Genomic DNA, 17,866 nt, shown 5'->3' on the forward strand with positions numbered 1-17,866 from the left:
TGGCTCGTTCGGTCCCCAAAAGCAAGATTCCTTCGGGGACCATGGACAACAGTACGTTACCGAAAGTTCATATGAGGTACCACAAACATTAAAGTGGACAAATGTCTTCGAAAATGAGATCTCTTTTTGTACCAGTTCTTTGCCGGAGGACGGCTCAGAATCAGATCATTCTGGTTTCTGAACCCAGTACGAGGAAGAAATTCTCATGTCCTAGGAACTGTGAAGCCCCGTTGATCGTCATGTCCAATGCCGCATCAAAGGACTCGACTAAATGTCATGGTTGAGTCACCGTGAAAGTGATCCCACGGGAACAGTCATGTTACATGTATGGAAGAGGATACGCTCTGAAAGCCCAAACAACGAACAAATGCCTTAAGCCACTCGTTAAGGGAAAGAGTTTGATCATCAAAGTAATAATTATATCATCTTAGAAAAAGTAAGCACATTGAAAATTCCAAGTTTTCTTTGTTTGCCTAACAAGTACTCTAAAGACACTCTTAACAAGATCGTGTAAATATGCCAACCCCCCTATAGAACCCTCTGCATCAAACAAGATCAGCGTTTCTTGCGAAAAAAAAGGGAACAAAACAAAAACAATTTCGGCATTCAGCATCAGAGTGCATACAATTTTCAGCACACATGCGATTAGTCATCAACTGAGGGGTGGAAAAAGAGTGCAAAAGGGCACAACGCTATCTAGTGTTTGCAATAAACAAGATCCAATATGTACATTCACTGTTCAGCGAACAATAGAGGATAACTAAGTAACAGTACCTATCATACAACAACAATCTCCTGAGAGTTAGTCTTCCATCTCTGCATCACGTCCAGCCACCTCCATCGCGACATCTTCATCATCAACATCGTCATTGTCGTCGTCACCACTGTCCTCTTCTCCTAGCAGCCACTGTTCAAACTCATCGAAGTCATCGTACTCACGCATGTATGAATCGTCCAATCGGTTGGATGGGTCCGCCCCCAGCTCCTCCCCATGACACAACACATGCAAGAAAGGCCTACTCCGGGCCAAAGCATCTACCATATCCCTATTGACACTTCCCGTCAGTCCTAACCACCTCAACCTCGGGAAATAAGGTCGCTTCAACCACCTAAATGACAGTTGGGTAATGCCACCACAATTGTGCAGATCCAACAACCTCAGCCTACTCCCTTGCCACCCTTCTTCACGAGCCTGCATAGACGCTAATGCCATTACTGAAGTGTCACCAATGAGCGGGCATTGTCGCAAGCGGAGTTCAAGAATTGGAAGGCGAGCTCTTGCTAATGACAAGATTCCATCATCAGAAATGCTAGGGGTGTTGGATAGGTCCAATTCTTGCAGCTCATACTTAAAGGAGCCCTCGAACAAAAGTAATATACCTCTGTCTGTAAGTCTCTTGCAGCCTCTCAGAGACAGTGACGTGAGCGAAGTGATCACTCTCCATCTCAAGTATGACAACCCCGTATCAGTAATATCAGAACCGTCCAACTGCAAAATTTTCAACTTTACAAGAGTTCCAATGGCTCGGAGAGCTTCATCTCCGAGACTTTTACAATCCCTGAGATCAAGAACTCTTAAATCCACATTTGACACCAAATTTTCAACACCGTCATTTGTCAGAAGATTGCACCATCTCAAGCTAACATGGGTCAAGGAGAGTGAAGTCGCACGGATGTCATGAAACACCAGATTTGTTAATGAAGTGCCATGAGCAACCCTCAGCTTGTACAAACTCGAGCATGAATGCAAGATTTCTCGGAAACCTGTATCAGTGACACGACAAAAGCCACCAAGATATATACTTTCCATGTTTGCACATCTATCGGCCATTAGTAGGATCCCAAGATCGTTAACTCGTTTGAAATAAGTAACAAGAAACTCCTGGCTCCTGACTAGTGAAAGATGCCTCAGTTTGCCATGCTGATTAATCTGTTGAAGACCAGAATTAGTGAGGTCAAATGTAAGTCTCGGTTCAATAATCGGTGCATCTCGAAGATCCAAATGGGTAAGGGACAGAAGACCCCCAGAAATAGTTCCGACCATAGCATCAGTGATATAGTCCACCGAAAGGCTTAACTTCTGAATTCTAGGAAGCACCGATGGTTGAATGTGCGTCTGTTCCAAATTAGGGCTCAGAAGCTCAGTGATCATCACTGATGAGATATAGCCGATTTCAAGACAAGTGAGCTTTGTTGAAGCTAATGCCCAGACTCGAGCAAAATTATGACGTATAAATATCGACACATCAAACATGAGGAATAGTGCCTGCAAGACAAGAAAAGGCATACACATAAGTGACGCGAACCAACTAGCTGAAGACAGCAGCTTATACTATGAATCCATACGCTCATAATAGGTGACAAAATCAGCCAGATATGGAGCGGTCATTAAATGATGATTTTTCTTAGATTCTATCATGCTCGAAGGGTAAATAAGAAGTAGAATCCAACACATAATTAATTAACCATAGTACTACTGTCACATGCACAATTAGATCAATTTAAGCAACAGTTGCATTAAGGTTGTACTGATGATTTAAGAATACGAAGCTCACTTCTAACTGAGTGCAACCACTCAACAACTCGTCAAGATCGGAAACATGAAGTGCTCGCCCTCTATTCTCAGCAACAGAACCCAAGTACAGAGACCTCCATGAAATGAATAACACAGCGTTAACAAAAGCCAATCCTCTACAAGCTGCACATAACCAAATTTACCATGACCGACGCCAGAAGCAGGCGCGGACAGAAATTAAAGAGGGATTGTCGATACAAACTTTAGGTCCCCGCACTGCGATCCTATCTCGGAGAGCAGCTTGCCGCTGAAATCCGCACAGTTGTGGAGATGGAGCTCGTGCAAAGACGGCCTAACCAGCAACCTTATGGCCGAATCGTTGAGCCGACCGCAGTCCACCTTCAGGCTCCTCATCAGAGGATTCGGCGGCAGCAGAGGCCCCAGCAATTCGATAGAAGGCGCGATCTCCTGAAACAGAAGCCCACCATCTCAATCGACAAGTTCGACTTCGACCCGAAAAAGCAAATTAAAAAAATCAAATTTTTCCTAAGTTCGATCCATCTTTTGTCCCCTGGATCTCTTCCACAGTCGCAAGTCCGAGACTTCCGTTTCGTTCCTCCAATTTCGTAACCGCCGGGCGGAATTATGGACATGGAGATCGATGGGTTCGGTCAAGAACCGCGAAATCGAGCCGGGCTGCGAAGAAAGCAGAGAGGGAGAGAGTAGGGACATACGAGGAGATGGATGCTGGGGATGAAGGAGAGGACGTGGGAAGCGCAGTGGCGGAAGGTCCGGCACGTGGACCCGGCGGAGCAGATCGACGACACGTCCAGCTTCACCATGATCGTCGCCAGCAGAGCCGACGGCAGCTGGTCCAGCCCCACCATGCTCGCCTCCTCCTCCTCCTCCTCCATCACTCTCTCTCTCTCTCTTGCTTGGAAGGAAGACGGGAGCTTATCGCTCCGATCGAGGTCCGGCGAGCAGACGATGGCCCGAGACGAGCTTCCACGATTTCGTCTCACATGGCGACATGTGCATTTAGGAAGATGAGATTGCTTGCGTGACGACACCGTTTAAGAGAAACGTCTTGCGATGGGAAGGTGTCGGCATGAATCCGGCCCAATCATTCGTAAGCTTGGATTAATTTTCTACACAGGTGATTTGTGGGCTAAATTGAGAGGAAAGCTGTCATTTTGGGGGTTGAATGAAAAACTTTAAAAGTACGGGGACGGGGGCACAAATGTATAAACCTCGAGAGCGCGCGTTGGTCCTCGTTTCACTGCCGAGTGCTTCCTTCCGACTTCCGAGTTCCGTAGCTCAGAGTCCCAGTGACCTGTAAATTTCGCCGGCGGATTCTCCCCCTCGCTTTGTCATCGCGTTTTCTCGCCGCCGATCCCGCTCGATGCCCGGGGCGCATCCCGCAGCCCCTATGGCCGATTGGAGCCAGATGCCCGTGGACCTCCTCCGGCTCATCGCGCGACGCCTCGACACGCAATTCGACGTCCTCCGATTCCGATCCGTCTGCTCTTCCTGGCGTTCCTCGGTCGCACCGAGCCCTAATCCCTTCGGGGACGGCGGATTGTGGATCAGCCCGCACGGCAGGGATCCCGACGATCGCCTCGAGGTAGACTTCCTCTCCAGGAGCACCATCTTCCTCCTCGGAGTGCCCCGATCCCGCGACCAAACAGTCCCCGGCGGGTGGCTGCTCAAGGTCGGGAAGGACTTCCCCGGGAGGATGCATCTACTGAACCCTCTCTCCAGCTGCGAATTCGATCGTCTGCCTGAGGATTTTCCAAGAGTTTTGGACTTGATGAATCTGCGCGTGCTGGAGTTAGGGCACGAGTATGTGTTGCGGTGCTTGAATAATGACGACCGCCGTCCTGCTGACATACTTTTCCCGGATAAGGTTGCTTTCATGTGTTTAGGCAATGGAAATGATTATGTGCTGCTCCGGATTGCGTCGGGGAAATTGTCCATGTTTAAATCTAAGGAAGAACGGTGGTCCATCATTCAGGACACGCCGTCGCCATGGTATGACGACGTGATATTGTTTAATGGGGAGTTTTATGCCGTTGATCGTGCTGGGATGACTGTGATCGTCGGGTTGGATTCGGGTGTGACCTCGATTGTGCAGCCGAACTTCCGTGGTCGTGAGAAGTTCTTGGTGGAATCTGTCGGCGAGCTGCTGTTGGTCTACAGGGATAGGAGCCTGGATGCGGAGAACGACCACGAAAGCCTAATAGATTACCTTACGAGCGAGACGGTCCAGTTTAAGGTCTACAAGTTGGACAGCAAAGAGCAGGTGTGGAGCAGGGCGAAAGACTTAGGGGATAGGGTGCTGTTTCTGGGAGATGAATGTGCATTCTCTGCTTCAGCTGCAGATCTAGGGGCTTCTAAAGGGAATCTCATATTTTATAGGGATTATGTTGGAAGGGCAGCAGATTTGAGCCTTAAGATGTGTGTCTATGACATGGATAGTGGCCGTTTTGGACCTACAGAAGATCATGCAGGTTTTTCGGAGCTGTTCTGGCCTCCTCCAGATTGGATTGCTTCGACGACCTCGGAAGTAAGCACTTGTTTCCTGGAATTCTTTCAATCATCTATTATATGTTTGTCGGTCCTCAGAACTAGAGGAATTCATATAGGAGCACACTGGAGATTTCCTCTGTTCTGTTGCATATTCTGATGCTGCATTCTATCATCGTGTTCTAAAAAAGTGCTAAACTCATTTCATCGGTGCCAAATTTAGTCATAAGCTTTTTGGTCCATTGTCAATTCAGTCATTCCGATTAATTTTGACTGGTTATTAATAACAAGGGAGCTGGGCATCGATAATTTTTAATAATATTTTAATATTTTCGATTTTTTTCCCTTTCTTCTTCCTTTTGTTAGTGATTGGCACCACCTGAGCGGGCTGGCCTTGCTTGGGCGAGGGTCGCCGTTGCCCGCCATAGGCGAGGGCTCCCCTCGCTAGGCCTCACCTGGGTGAGAGAAGGCGACACCTGGTGAGGCTGCCTTGGCCTAGGCAAGGGCTGGCCTTGCTAGATTTGGTGAGCGGAGCCCTCACCAAGGCTCACTTGGCCGAGCCTCATATGGCAACACCGACCATTGCCTAGGTGAGGCCAGCCTGCTCAGCCATTACCTGTGGCGATCACCTGCAAAAATAAGAAGAAAAGAAAAAAAAATCAGAAAAAATAAAAAGTAATAATATGAATATTAAAATAATATTGAAAATTGTCCACATTAGTCACTGGTTATGCTACACAATGCGTCCAACGTCCAAGTAAGTAATATCCGCCCAAAAATAGGTTTAGAACGTGTCTAACACTTTTTCCTATTTTTGACTATAGTCACTTCTGGAAGAAAATTTTGGAACTTAACATTAGATTCCTCATGCTTTATCAGTGGTTGGTTTCGTTCCGGATAAATGATATTTCATCGAACATTTTCTATCATTTCTCCTTTCTATAAACTATTTAATACTCTCTTCGTGATAGCCTCAGGTTTGAAATCGATTGGAAGCACCGGCAGCGTAACGCGGAGGTTGGTCTTCTTGGATGTGGGATGTTGCCATTATCGAATTGTTGGTTCGCGGCATTGTACATGAATAACACGGTTAGAAAGGGCGAGGGAGGTTGATTTAGCTCGCTGTATGGGACCAAGGCAACTCCTATCGACGCTAAAGGAAGGCAAGAAGGTAGTCTAGTTAGGTGACAATGCATCCTCTGAATAACTGGTTACGAGATTAATGCTCAGATCCCCCTAGAGGGTCCGCATCATTACACAGGTTTTGTTATATTCAACTGTTCATTATAGATTTTGCCAGACGGTCTTTGTTGATTGATGCAAAGGCAGAGAGAGCAGTTCACTGTATATATATTTTTTGGTCTCACTCCTCTTCTATGTATAGTGCGGTGCTCGCGGGGTTCGAATCCGTCCCTTTACTAGCAGGGCCGCATGCCTATTGGCCACTGGACATAGATTAGGAAGACCATTCTTTTTTGAGCTATAAAAAGTATGGTCTTGTGGTTATTTTTACCCTCTGTACTCACTTATGGATGCTTTTCGTATGGTAAGTTACATGCTTCTAAGGTCTTTCCTAAGCGTTAAGGATGTAAATCACTTGCCAAGGTGGCAAACTTTTGCCGTCAAGTTTTTGCCCGAATCATTTACCCGGCCATGGTGCCTGTCGTATGGTTTAGAAGTTTATGAATTGGTATCGGTGGTATGTTGCTTGTAGAGTTCAAATCTATTAGCCAACCCCAAATAATTTGATAAACAGAAACGACAATTTCGCAAAACACAAACTTTGGTAAGAAGGATTGCGTGGCTTTCATTAATGGAGCATCCTCTCTCTCAAAGAGGAATTCTTGAACTTTTATGTTTATATAACTTCATGATCTTTTTGAGGTTTTACTTGAATTGCAAGGCCATATTTTCAGAAGTAAAATCAAATTTTCGTAAGTTTGATTCATCTTTTGTCCCCTGATCTCTTCCACAATCGCAAGTCCGAGACTTCAATTTCGTTTCTACAATTTTGGAACCCCGCTATAATGTTAGGGACCACCAGGTTAGATTATGAACGTTTAGATCAATGGGTTCGGTCAAGAGCCACGAAATCGAGCCACGCTACGAAGAGAGCACACTCAGAGAGAGAGAGAGAGAGAGGGAGGGAGTAGGGACATACGAGGAGATGGATGCTGGGGATGAAGGAGGGAATGTGGGAAGCGCAGTGGCGGAAGGTCCTGCATGTGGACCTGGCGGAGTAGATAGACGACACGTTCAGCTTCAACATTATCGTCGCAAGCAGAGCCGGCGACAGCTGATGCAGCCCCATCATGCTTGCCTCGTGCTCGGAAGGAAGACGGGGGCTTGTCGCTCCATCTTGGTCCGATGAGCAAAGGAGAGATGAGCTTCTCCGATTTCGTTCCATATGGTGACAACGCACAGCACTCACGAGCGGAGATAGCTTGTGCGACGACGCCGTTCGAGAGATCCTTCTTGTGTGGGAAAGGTGTTAGCCCAGGCCCAACTGCGGCCTGGTTCGGCCCAATCATTCATAAGCTTGGATTCATTATTTAAAATCCTAAAACTTATCATGAAAATGTAATTGAGTTCAAAATACAGTGAAGTCTTAAAATTTGTTAAATTAATGCAATCGAATTTTTCATTAATACTGTCAATTTTTTTAATGAAAAATGTTAATATGACATTTTTAAATAAATATCTCTCTCATACGTGCTATTTTTTTATATTAATTTTTTCTTTGAATTTTAGTTAATATTTGTTTTTTTAAAAAGGCTAAAATATTTTAAGAAAAAAATTGAAAAAAAGAAAAAAAGAGAGTAAGGACTCACTAGTGGATACCACCCATCATTGGATGGGTCGGTGAAGGTTGCTAGCGTAGCTCGCCCTACGTTGGCCTATATTTAGGTGAGCCTCACTCAGGCCTAGCAAGGTTCGTCAACAAGGCTCCCCAGCCATCCTCACTAGCCCCTCCAAACGATGGGCGGTAGCGGTGGCAGTCATTGGTGAGCCCTTGGCCATTTTAATTTTTTTTCTTAAAAAACATTTTAGCTTTTTTATTTTTTGGTATTATTTAAATAATATTTAAAGAAAAAATAATAAAAAAATGACACGTATGAGAGATATATTAATTTTAAAATGTCCTGTTGGCATATTCAGTTAGACAAATTGATAGTGTTAAATGAAAGGATTGAATTGCATTAATTTGATAAATTATAGGATTTGATTACACTTTTTGAAATTCTAAGCTTTGTAGGGCAAATACCCCTATTATTTATACAGGCGATCGTGGGCTAAATTAAGAGGAAAGCTGCCATTTAGGGGGTTGAATGAAAGTACCGTAGTAGTGCGGGGATGGAGGACAAAAATGTAATTGGGCCAGAAGCGCAAGTAAATCCACGTTCCGCTGCGAGTGCATAGTCCAAAGCTCGAAGTTCAGTCAGTCACCGATCCTGCACAATCTCCCGGGAGTAACCCGCCATGGCCGAATGGAGCCAGATGCCGGAGGACCTCCTCCGCCGCATCGCGCGACGCCTCGGCACGCAGTTCGACGTCCTCCGATTGCGATCCGTCTGCTCTTCCTGGCGCTCCTCGCTCGCACCGAGCCCTAACCCCTTACGGCGCGGCCGAATCCCGACGATCCCGCACGAGGGGTATCCCGACGACTGCACCGAGCTATACCTTCTCCCCAAGCGCACCATCTTCCTCGTCGGAGTGCCCCGATCCTGCGACCAAACAGTCCCCAGCGGTTGGCTGGTCAAAGTCTGGGAGGACGACCGCGGGGGGATGAATCTACTGAACCCTTTCACCAGCTGCGAATTCGATCGGCTGCCTGAGGATTTTCCGAGAGTTTTGGACTTGATGAATCTGCGCGTGCTGGAGTTAGGGCACGAGTGTGTGTTGCAGGATTCCAATTGTCTCAGCTATGGCTTTTATAATAAGGTATGGGACACGGATAGGGTTGTTTTTTTGTGTTTAGACAATGAAAATGATTTTGCGCTGCTCAGGCTTATCCCTGGTGGCACAATGGTCATGTTTAAATCTAGGGAAAAACGGTGGTCACGCGTTCAGGACATGCTGTCGGGATATGACGACGTGATATTGTTTAAGGGGGAGTTTTATGCCGTTGACAATGATGGGCGCACTGTGGTTGTCGGGTTGGATTCCAGTGTGACTTTGATTGCGCAGTCGACCTTTGATTGTTGGGACAAGCGTTTGGTGGAATCTGTGGGCGAACTGCTGTTGGTCAATATGTATTGGGAGGAGGAGACAACCAGATTGAAGGTCCACAAGTTGGACAGAGAAGAGAAGGTATGGAATGAGGTGAAAGATTTAGGGGATAGGGTGTTGTTTCTGGGAGAGGAATGTACATTTTCTGCTTCAGCTGCAGATTTAGGGGCTTGTAAGGGGAATTGCATATTTTTTACGGATCATGCTGGAGTAGTCATAGGAGCGTCGAGCCTTGAGATTGGTGTCTATGATATGGATAGTGGCATTATTGGACCTATAGAAGATTATGCAGGTTATTCACAGCTGTTCTGGCCTCCTCCGGATTGGATTGTTTCCAGGACCGCAGAAGTAAGCATTTGTTTTCTGGAATCTTTTCAATCATCTATTATTAATTATCCAATCTTTGCATCATTGTTAGACTTTTCAGTTTGTCAGTCCTACAAATCCGTATAGGAGCACACTAGAGATTTCCTCTATTCTGTCCCATATTCTCATGCTACATTCTATCATCATGTTCCAAAAATATGTCAAAGTTACTTCCTTGTGGGCATTGGTTTATATTTGCCAGAGTGGAAACCATGGACTATAGTCACTGCTGGAAGAAAATGTTGGCACTCAACATTAGATTCTTCATGCTTTATCATAGTTGGTTTTATTCCTGGCAAAGCATATCTCATTGAACATTCTCTGTCATTTTTCCTTTCTGTGAACTATTTAATATTCTCTTGGTGATAGCCTCAGGTTCAAAATCAATTGGAAGCACTGACAGTGTAACGTGGAGGTTGGTCTTCTTGGATATTGGGGTGTTGCTGCAATCGAATCGTTTGTTCACGGCATTGTACATGAATAACACGGTAAGAAAGGGCTAGAGAGGTTGATTTAGCTCACTGTATGGACCCCGAGGCACTGAAGGAAGGCAAGAAGGTAGTCTGGTTAGGTGGCTATTTTTACTTTCTGTACTCACATATGGATGCTTTTTGTATTGTAAGTAATATACTTCTAAGGTCTTTCCTAAGCTTGGAGGATGTCAGTCACTTGCCAAAGAGGCAAACTTTTGCCAGCGAGTTTTTGCCTGATTCATTTACATAGCTATGACGCCTGTTGCACAGTCCAGAAGTTTGTGAACTAGTATCGGTCGTGTGTTGCCCCTATTGATGACAGAGAACCTACCTAAGGCAGAGTTCAATCTTTTAGCCAACTCAGATATTTGACAAACAGAAACAACAATTTCACAAAACATAAACTTCAGTCGAAAGGATTGTGTGGATTTCATTAATGGAGCATCCATTTTCTCTTTAGACGAATTCTCAAACCTTCATGTTCATATATATTTCAGGGTTTTACTTGAATTGCATTGCAAGGACAGAACCCATATCCATCCAGATTCATACCACTGGAAGATTCATATCACCAGGGCCCCCATTGTCACTTTCGGCACCTTCATTGAGATCTCTCTCTCTCAAGCACAAAGAAGATAAATGGGCAACCAAAGGCAATTTCACATATGCCTGGTTCCCTGATCTTCAGAGGCCAATAGGGTGCTTCTCTGAAAACACAATACTAGGAAACTCCAAATCAGTATCATCTTTTCTCTACTCATTTACTCTGACACATGTACATTCTCTGTACTTCTCCCATACATATAGACCCACTCATGAATTCACGCTGCTAATATTTCCTGCATTTGGACCCAACTCATCGTCAATCTCGTTCGGGTGCATCCCCAGAAAACCGCCTCGCAGTAATGGTCCCAGCATATGACCATATCTCTTCGGATTCTGGTGCTGCTGGTTTCTCTTCGTGTTTTTTGTGATTGTTGCCGTTTGTGGACGAGGGCATTCTTCCCGGATTTCCACCGAAGGGAGAGGAACAGAAAGATGGGGTCGCAAAGGAGAGCCGTAAGGCGTGTGCTTGATCGAGAAGGGACTAGGAGCCATCTTCTCTTCTGAATGGGAAGATAAACCAGACATTATCGTCGCCGGTCGAGCCGATCTATCGTGCTTGGAAGGAAGAAGGGGCTCATTGCTTGATCTTGGTCCGATGAGCAATTGAGATCAAAGCTTCTCCATTTTGTTTCACATGGTGATAATTCACAACATTTGTAAGCTTGGAGTTATTATTTACACAGGTGATTGTGGGCTAAATTAAGAGGAGAGCTATCGTTTCAGGGGTTCATTTGAAATTTATCTTTCGCATCTCTTTTCAGAAATCTTAACGTACTTAATACCATGATATTGTCATGATTGTAGCCCTTGATAGGTTCTAATTACCTCACATTTCTCTCGAGATTTGAGCAATGTAACTGCTAATAGGCACGCGCTATACTTGAATCGGCTTAAGGCACGACTTGCGACAATGATGGGTCGTCCCAAACCCATGTCCAAACCCATGTGATAAGCTCGAGCTTGATTTTTAATTTCTTTTTATGTATTCTTTAAAATAATAAAAATCCCAATAAAACTGTCCATAGAAATAAATTCTTCCCTTCTTAATGTTTATGTTTTTTTTATAGGGAGTCCTAAGTAGGGGCCAGCTGCACAAAATTAAAAATACAAAGGGGAACTACGTAATTAAGGGTATTTGAAAAGGAGAAAGAAAAAAAAAAAACAACATCGAGATTTTAGCAGGAGACTTTATTTTACGCATAGCCAAATTTTTTTTTTTTTAAAAAGAAGAACAAAATCGTGATATGAGCATCACCTGTACGTGGAATACCTAAACCTGCTAGCCAAACACTCCCCATTCTTCTTCTCAATCTCCCAAAAATCACTCCCGCCTCCCACCTTCTTCTTCACCCTTTCGAGGTTTTATAGCAAGCAAAGCAGTATCTCAGTCGCCGAATGATGCAGCAATGGTGCACGAAGCTCCGGCCACCGACGCTTCAATGGTCTGGTCCATTCATTCGTAAGCTTGGATTCATTATGTACACAGGTGATCGTGGGCTAAATTGAGAGGAAAGCTTTCATTCAGGGGGTTGAACGAAAAAACTTTTAAAAGTACAGGGACGGGGGGCAAAGATGTAATTAAGCCTCGAAAGCGCGCGTTCGTTCCCGCTTCACTGCGATTGCTTCCTTCCGAAGCACGAAGTCCGTTCATCTGTAAATTTTCCCGGCGGATTCCCCCCACTTTCTCTCGCGTTTTCTCGCCGATCCTGCTCGATGTCCCGGGCGCATCCCGCAGCCTCTATGGCCGATTGGAGCCGGATGCCCGAGGACCTCCTCCGGCTCATCGCGCGCCGCCTCGACACGCGGTTCGACGTCCTCCGGTTCCGATCCGTCTGCTCTTCCTGGCGTTCGTCGGCCGCACCGAGCCCCAACCTCTTCGGGAACGGCTGATTGCGGATCCTCCGGCACGGTAGGGATCCCGACGACTGCATCGAGGTAGGCTTCATTTCCAAGCACACCATCTTCCTCCTCGGAGCGCACCCGATCCGGCGACCGAACGGTCCCCAGAGGGTGGCTGCTCAAAGTCGGGGAGGACTTCCCCGGGAGGATGCATTTACTGAACCCTCTCTCCAGCTGCGAATTCGATCGGCTGCCTGAGGATTTTCCGAGAGTTTTGGACTTGATAAATCTGCGCGTGCTGGAGTTAGGGCCCGAGTATGTGTTGCGGTGCTCGAATATCCGTGACAATCGTGGTGGTGCAGGCGTACCTTTCCCGGATAAGGTTGCTTTTATGTGTTTAGGCAATGGAAATGATGTTGCGATGCTCCGGATTGAGTCAGGGAAATTGGCCATGTTCAAATCTGAGGAAAAACGGTGGTTCCTTCAGGACCTGCCGTCGCCGTCGACGTACGACGACGTGATATTGTTTAAGGGGGAGTTTTATGCTGTCGATTGCGCTGGGAGGACGGTCGTTGTCGGGTTGGATTTGGGTGTGACCTTGATTGTGCAGTCAAACTTTAGTGGTCACAAGAAGAAGTTGGTGGAATCCGTCGGTGAGCTGCTCATGGTCTACATTTATTTTAGCCTTAATGCGGGGATTGCAATGGAGATGACGCTCCGGTTCAATGTCTACAAGTTAGACAGAGAAGAGAAGGTGTGGAATGGGGTGAAAGACTTAGGGGATAGGGTGCTGTTTCTGGGAGATGAATGTGCATTCTCTGCTTCAGCTGCAGATTTAGGGGCTTCTAAAGGGAATTGCATATTCCACACGGGTTATGTTGAAGAGGCAGGAAATTCGAGCCTTGGGATCTGTGTCTATGACATGGATAGTGGCCTTTTTGGACCTACAGAAGATTATGCAGGTTATTCAGAGCTGTTCTGGCCTCCTCCAGATTGGATTGCTTCGAGGACCTCAGCAGTAAGCATTTGTTTCCTGGAATTCTTTCAATCATCTATTATATGTTTGTCGGTCCTAGGAAGTATAGGAATTCACATAGGAGCACGCTGGAGATTTCCTCTGTTCTGTCAGCATATTCTGATGCTACATTCTATCATCATGTTCTAAATGTATGTCATAGCTACTTCCTTTCAGGCATTAGTTATACTTTTGCTAAGGAAAGGTGTTAAAAAAGTCATAAATTTATTGCATTTGTGCCAAATTTAGTTATAAATTTTTTGATCTAGTGCCAATTCAGTTTTTTGACCGGATATTAATGACTTGGACGCTGGGTGTCCTTTGCAGACAATTTTAATGGTATTTTAATTTTTTGATTATTATTATTATAATATTGTTTTTCTATTTTTTTTTCCTTTCTTCTTCAGTTGGTGATTAGCCTTAGGCAAGGATCGTTGTTGCCCACCATATAGGGGCCACCATAGGCGAGGGAGCCTCGCCTAGGTGGGCAACAACGATCCTTGCCTAAGGCTAATCATCAACTGAAGAAGAAAGGAAAAAAAAAATAGAAAAACAATATTATAATAGGTGAGGGCTCCCCTCGCTGGGCCTCGCCTAGGCGAGGGAATCCAATGCCTAGCGAGGCTGCCTTGGCCTAGGTGGGGGCCGGCCTTGTTAGATCCAGCGAGTAGAGCCCACGCGGAGGCTCACTTACTCAGGCCTCGCCGACTTGGGCGGGCGATGGCGACCCTCACCCAGGCAATACGTGAGGCCAGCTTGTGCAGCCATCACCTGTGACCAGTGGCCGATTGGCTGCAAAAATAAGAAGAAAGGAAACAAAATCAGAAAAAAATAATAAAAAATAATTAATATCTTTAAAAATTATTCGCCTTAGTCGCTGGTTATGCTACATAGGACGTCTGGCATCTCAGTAAATAATATTCGGCCAAAATTAGTTGGAAGAATCAAATTGGCACTAAATCAGAAGATTTAGGATTAAATTGGTATCAATATGTTTAGGACTTTTCCGACACTTTTCCCTATTTTTGCCAAAAGGGAAACTGTGGACTATAGTCACTCCTGGAAGAATGTTGGAACTTAACATTAGATTCCGCATGCTTTATCATAGTTGGTTTTGTTACTGATAAAGCATATTTCATTAAGCATTTTCTGTCATTTCTCCTTTCTATAAACTATTTAATACCCTCTTGGCAATAGCCTCAGGTTCGAAATCAATTGGAAGCTCCGGCAATGTAATGCGGAGGTTGGTCTTCTTGGATAAAGGATGTCGCGGCAATCAAATCGTTCGTTCGTGGCATTGTACACGAATAACATGGTTAGAAAGTTCTAGAGAGGTTGATTCAGCTCGCCGCATGTGACCAAGGCAACTCCTATTGACGTTGAAGGAAGGCAAGAAGGTGGTCTGGTTAGGTGACAATACATTCTCTAAATAGCTGATTATGAGATTAATGCTTAGATCCACATAGAGGGCCGCATCATTAAACGGGTCTTGTTATATATTCGACTGTTCATTAAGGATTTCGCTAGATGGTCTATGTTGATTGATGCAGAGGCAGAGAGAGCAGTTTACTATATATAGATATGTATGGATATTTTTTGGTCTCACTCCTCTTTTCTATGTATAGTGGGGTGCTCACGGGGTTCGAACCCTTCTCTTTACTAGCAGGGCCGCATGCCCGTTGGCCACTTGACGTAGATTAGGAAGGCCATTCTTTTTTGAGCTATAGAAAGTGTGGTCTTGTGACTATTTTTACCCTCCGTACTCACTTATGGATGCTTTTCTTATTGTAAGTTATGCTTCTAAGGTCTTTCCTAAGCGTCGAGGATGTAAATCACTTGCCAAGCAGGCAAATTTTTGTTGTCGAGTTTTTGCTTGAATCATTTACACTGCCGTGACGCCTGTGGTACAGTCCAGGAGTTTAAGGATTGGTATCGGTTGTATGTTGCCTGCAGAATTCAGACCTATCAGCCAACTCCAGAGAATTTGACAAACAGAAACAACAATTTCACAAAATACAAACTTCAGTCAAAAGGATTATCTGGCTTTCATTAATGGAACGTCCACTTTCTCATAGAGGAATTCTTGAATCTTTATGTTCGTATACCATGATGATCTTTTTGGGTTTTACTTGAATTGCAAGGACAAATTTTCAAAAGTAAAGTAAAAGCAAATTCTTTATAAGTTCGATCCATCTTTTGTCCCCTGATCTCTTCCACAATCGCAAGTCCGAGACTTCCATTTGGTTCCTCCAATTTCGCAACCCCATTATATTGGTAGGAACTGCCAAGTGAGATTATGAACATTTAGATTTCAATGGGTTAGGTCAAGAACCGCGAAATCAAGCCAGGCTACAAAGCAGCGAGTAGGGACGTACGAGGAGATGGATATTGGGGATGAAGGAGAGGACATGACAAGCACAGTGGCGGAAGGGCCTGCATGTGGACACGGCGGAGCAGATCGACGAGACGTTCAGCTTCGGCATTATCGTTGCCCGCAAAGCCGATGACAGCTGGTCTAACCCCACCACGCTCACCTCCTCCTCCTCCTCTATTGCTCCCTCTCTCCCTTTCTCGTGCTCGGAAGGAAGACGGGGGCTTATCGGTTGATCTTGGTCCGATGAGCAATGGTGAGACGAGCTTCTTCAATTTCGTTTCACATGGTGACGACGCACGGCATGCAGGAGAGGAGATTGCTTGCGTGACGACACCATTCGAGGGATCCGTCTTGCATGGTGGCCCAGGCTCAACCACAGCCTGGTCTGGCCCAATCATTCATAAGCTTGGATTCATTATTTAGGGATATATGCACTACAAGTCCTAAAATTTATCATGAAAATACAATTGATTTCTAATTTTCTTTTAAATGCAATCGAGTTTTAAAATTTATCAAATTTGTACAATTGAGTTGTAAAATCCTTGATTCTGACCCCGTAGGGATCAGCCATAAGGTCCTGAATGGATCAACCAAGGGCCATTGGCCATGGGATCAATCGGTTCAATCGATAAGGAATCAAGGATCGGCTATGGTTCGACCGACTGCTCACGAATTGGTTGAGGTGTCGGCCATGAATTATCTATCGACCATACCGGTGGGATAGGATCACAAACTCATAAGATGACTTGTTGATAATGAGGATTGGTCACATGATGATTTTGGATTGGCGGATGGTCATGGGTCGATCTGATTGGTCATAGTGCCCAACCATAGATGATTCCGCTTGACTATGCACCGATACACGGACGATCCGACTTAATTAAATGTGATCGTCTTTCGATCAAAAATGCATTATTCCCTATTTAATGCTAAGTGATCGGAAATGAATCTTGAATTGGTAATGTCTAATCGTAGATTGGTAATGCACTGACCATTAACTATACGAATGGATCGAGTACCGACCAGAATGAGTTCAAGGATAGACCCGAGTACTCCATCACTAATTCTAAGGTCCATGAGTGTCTTGACTTAGTGTTAGGTCATGGATAGTAATGGGATTGGCCTTGACCAACTGAAGGATCAATGGACCGACCATCTAGGCCGATCGACTATCCAAGGGAATGGTTTGGCCGAGCGTAGGGCATGATGGCCGAACCTCTTGTATACGTGATTCAGTTTTTTGAGATGTACGTAATGATTCCTTTTCCGGCTTAGAATCAACTTAGATGACGGAATTCTCCAGATTGCCTTCTTTAGGAAGAAAAGTATGAAATAAAGAAGATTCTAGAACACCCTCATTAAATGAAGTGGGTGATGTGTCATTTGACTTTTCAAAAGTCATGATAAGGTCAAAAATATCTTTGATGGGCAAGAAAAGGACGATGCACATGTGGCCCAATCGGAAAACGATACCTAAAGTCCTCAATAATGACCTAAGAAGTTTAGGCGCCAAGTTGGCAATTTTGATAGCCTTATCTTCAAACTTCATTAAATGCTCATTAAATGTGGGATACAAGTAGTCCAATAAAAATGCAAAAAGTGGGCCATATTGATGACGCCTATAATTTATATTGCCAAGCGAGATCTTTTAGCCGTCCAACTCATTCTCTAGGTTCAATTATTGTACAAATAGGCTTGCCAACTAAGGATCTTAAGTGGGATACTTGGAAAATTTGGAATGGACCATTTGGCTTGGTAATGATGGCGCTGAGTAGCATAAATAGGAGGACTTCTCCTCATTTTTCACCTTGCCATCCACTTTCCCCTTCCTCCTCCTCCTCACGCCTCTCTCTCTCTTTTGGCTTTCAAGCAAGCCGCCCTTTCCTTTGTAGTTCGAGTTTTAGTTCGAGATTTATCCACGT

General features: G+C 45.0%; 3 protein-coding genes across 3 annotated transcripts; 2 read left to right on the forward strand and 1 right to left on the reverse strand.

Annotated features, from left to right (window-relative positions):
• Positions 1-578: 578 nt before the first annotated feature.
• Positions 579-3,592, reverse strand: LOC104418989 (F-box/LRR-repeat protein 10). The gene is made up of 4 exons (XM_010030479.3): positions 3,250-3,592; positions 2,778-2,983; positions 2,556-2,649; positions 579-2,266 (listed from the first exon to the last, which is right to left on the reverse strand). Exons 1-4 carry the CDS (start codon positions 3,427-3,429, stop codon positions 803-805), a joined length of 1,944 nt encoding a protein of 647 aa, XP_010028781.1. The 5' UTR covers positions 3,430-3,592; the 3' UTR covers positions 579-802.
• A 189-nt stretch (positions 3,593-3,781) lies between these two features.
• Positions 3,782-11,453, forward strand: LOC104418994. Its single transcript, XM_039302499.1, has 3 exons — positions 3,782-5,081; positions 8,516-9,619; positions 10,007-11,453. The coding sequence occupies exons 1-3, from the start codon at positions 3,918-3,920 to the stop codon at positions 10,043-10,045; spliced, it is 2,307 nt and encodes a 768-aa protein (XP_039158433.1). The 5' UTR covers positions 3,782-3,917; the 3' UTR covers positions 10,046-11,453.
• A 1,160-nt stretch (positions 11,454-12,613) lies between these two features.
• Positions 12,614-15,361, forward strand: LOC104418993 (F-box protein SKIP23-like). The gene is made up of 2 exons (XM_039302020.1): positions 12,614-13,573; positions 14,768-15,361. Exons 1-2 carry the CDS (start codon positions 12,764-12,766, stop codon positions 14,804-14,806), a joined length of 849 nt encoding a protein of 282 aa, XP_039157954.1. The 5' UTR covers positions 12,614-12,763; the 3' UTR covers positions 14,807-15,361.
• The last annotated feature ends 2,505 nt before the right edge of the window (positions 15,362-17,866 follow it).

This window comes from Eucalyptus grandis, chromosome 9 (assembly GCF_016545825.1).
Source record: "Eucalyptus grandis isolate ANBG69807.140 chromosome 9, ASM1654582v1, whole genome shotgun sequence".
Classification (NCBI taxonomy): domain Eukaryota; kingdom Viridiplantae; phylum Streptophyta; class Magnoliopsida; order Myrtales; family Myrtaceae; genus Eucalyptus; species Eucalyptus grandis.

Excerpts from the sequence above, each read along its gene's own strand:
- LOC104418993 (XM_039302020.1), top strand. The coding sequence starts at position 12,764 with ATGCATTTACTGAACCCTCTCTCCAGCTGCGAATTCGATCGGCTGCCT. Across the intron at positions 13,574-14,767 it reads TTGCTTCGAGGACCTCAGCA|CCTCAGGTTCGAAATCAATT; the intron begins GTAAGCATTTGT and ends TCTTGGCAATAG.
- LOC104418994 (XM_039302499.1), top strand. The coding sequence starts at position 3,918 with ATGCCCGGGGCGCATCCCGCAGCCCCTATGGCCGATTGGAGCCAGATG. Across the intron at positions 5,082-8,515 it reads TTGCTTCGACGACCTCGGAA|CCCGCCATGGCCGAATGGAG; the intron begins GTAAGCACTTGT and ends TCCCGGGAGTAA. Across the intron at positions 9,620-10,006 it reads TTGTTTCCAGGACCGCAGAA|CCTCAGGTTCAAAATCAATT; the intron begins GTAAGCATTTGT and ends TCTTGGTGATAG.
- LOC104418989 (XM_010030479.3), bottom strand. The coding sequence starts at position 3,429 with ATGGAGGAGGAGGAGGAGGAGGCGAGCATGGTGGGGCTGGACCAGCTG. Across the intron at positions 2,984-3,249 it reads TCCCCAGCATCCATCTCCTC|GAGATCGCGCCTTCTATCGA; the intron begins GTATGTCCCTAC and ends CTTCTGTTTCAG. Across the intron at positions 2,650-2,777 it reads TCGCAGTGCGGGGACCTAAA|GTCTCTGTACTTGGGTTCTG; the intron begins GTTTGTATCGAC and ends CATTTCATGGAG.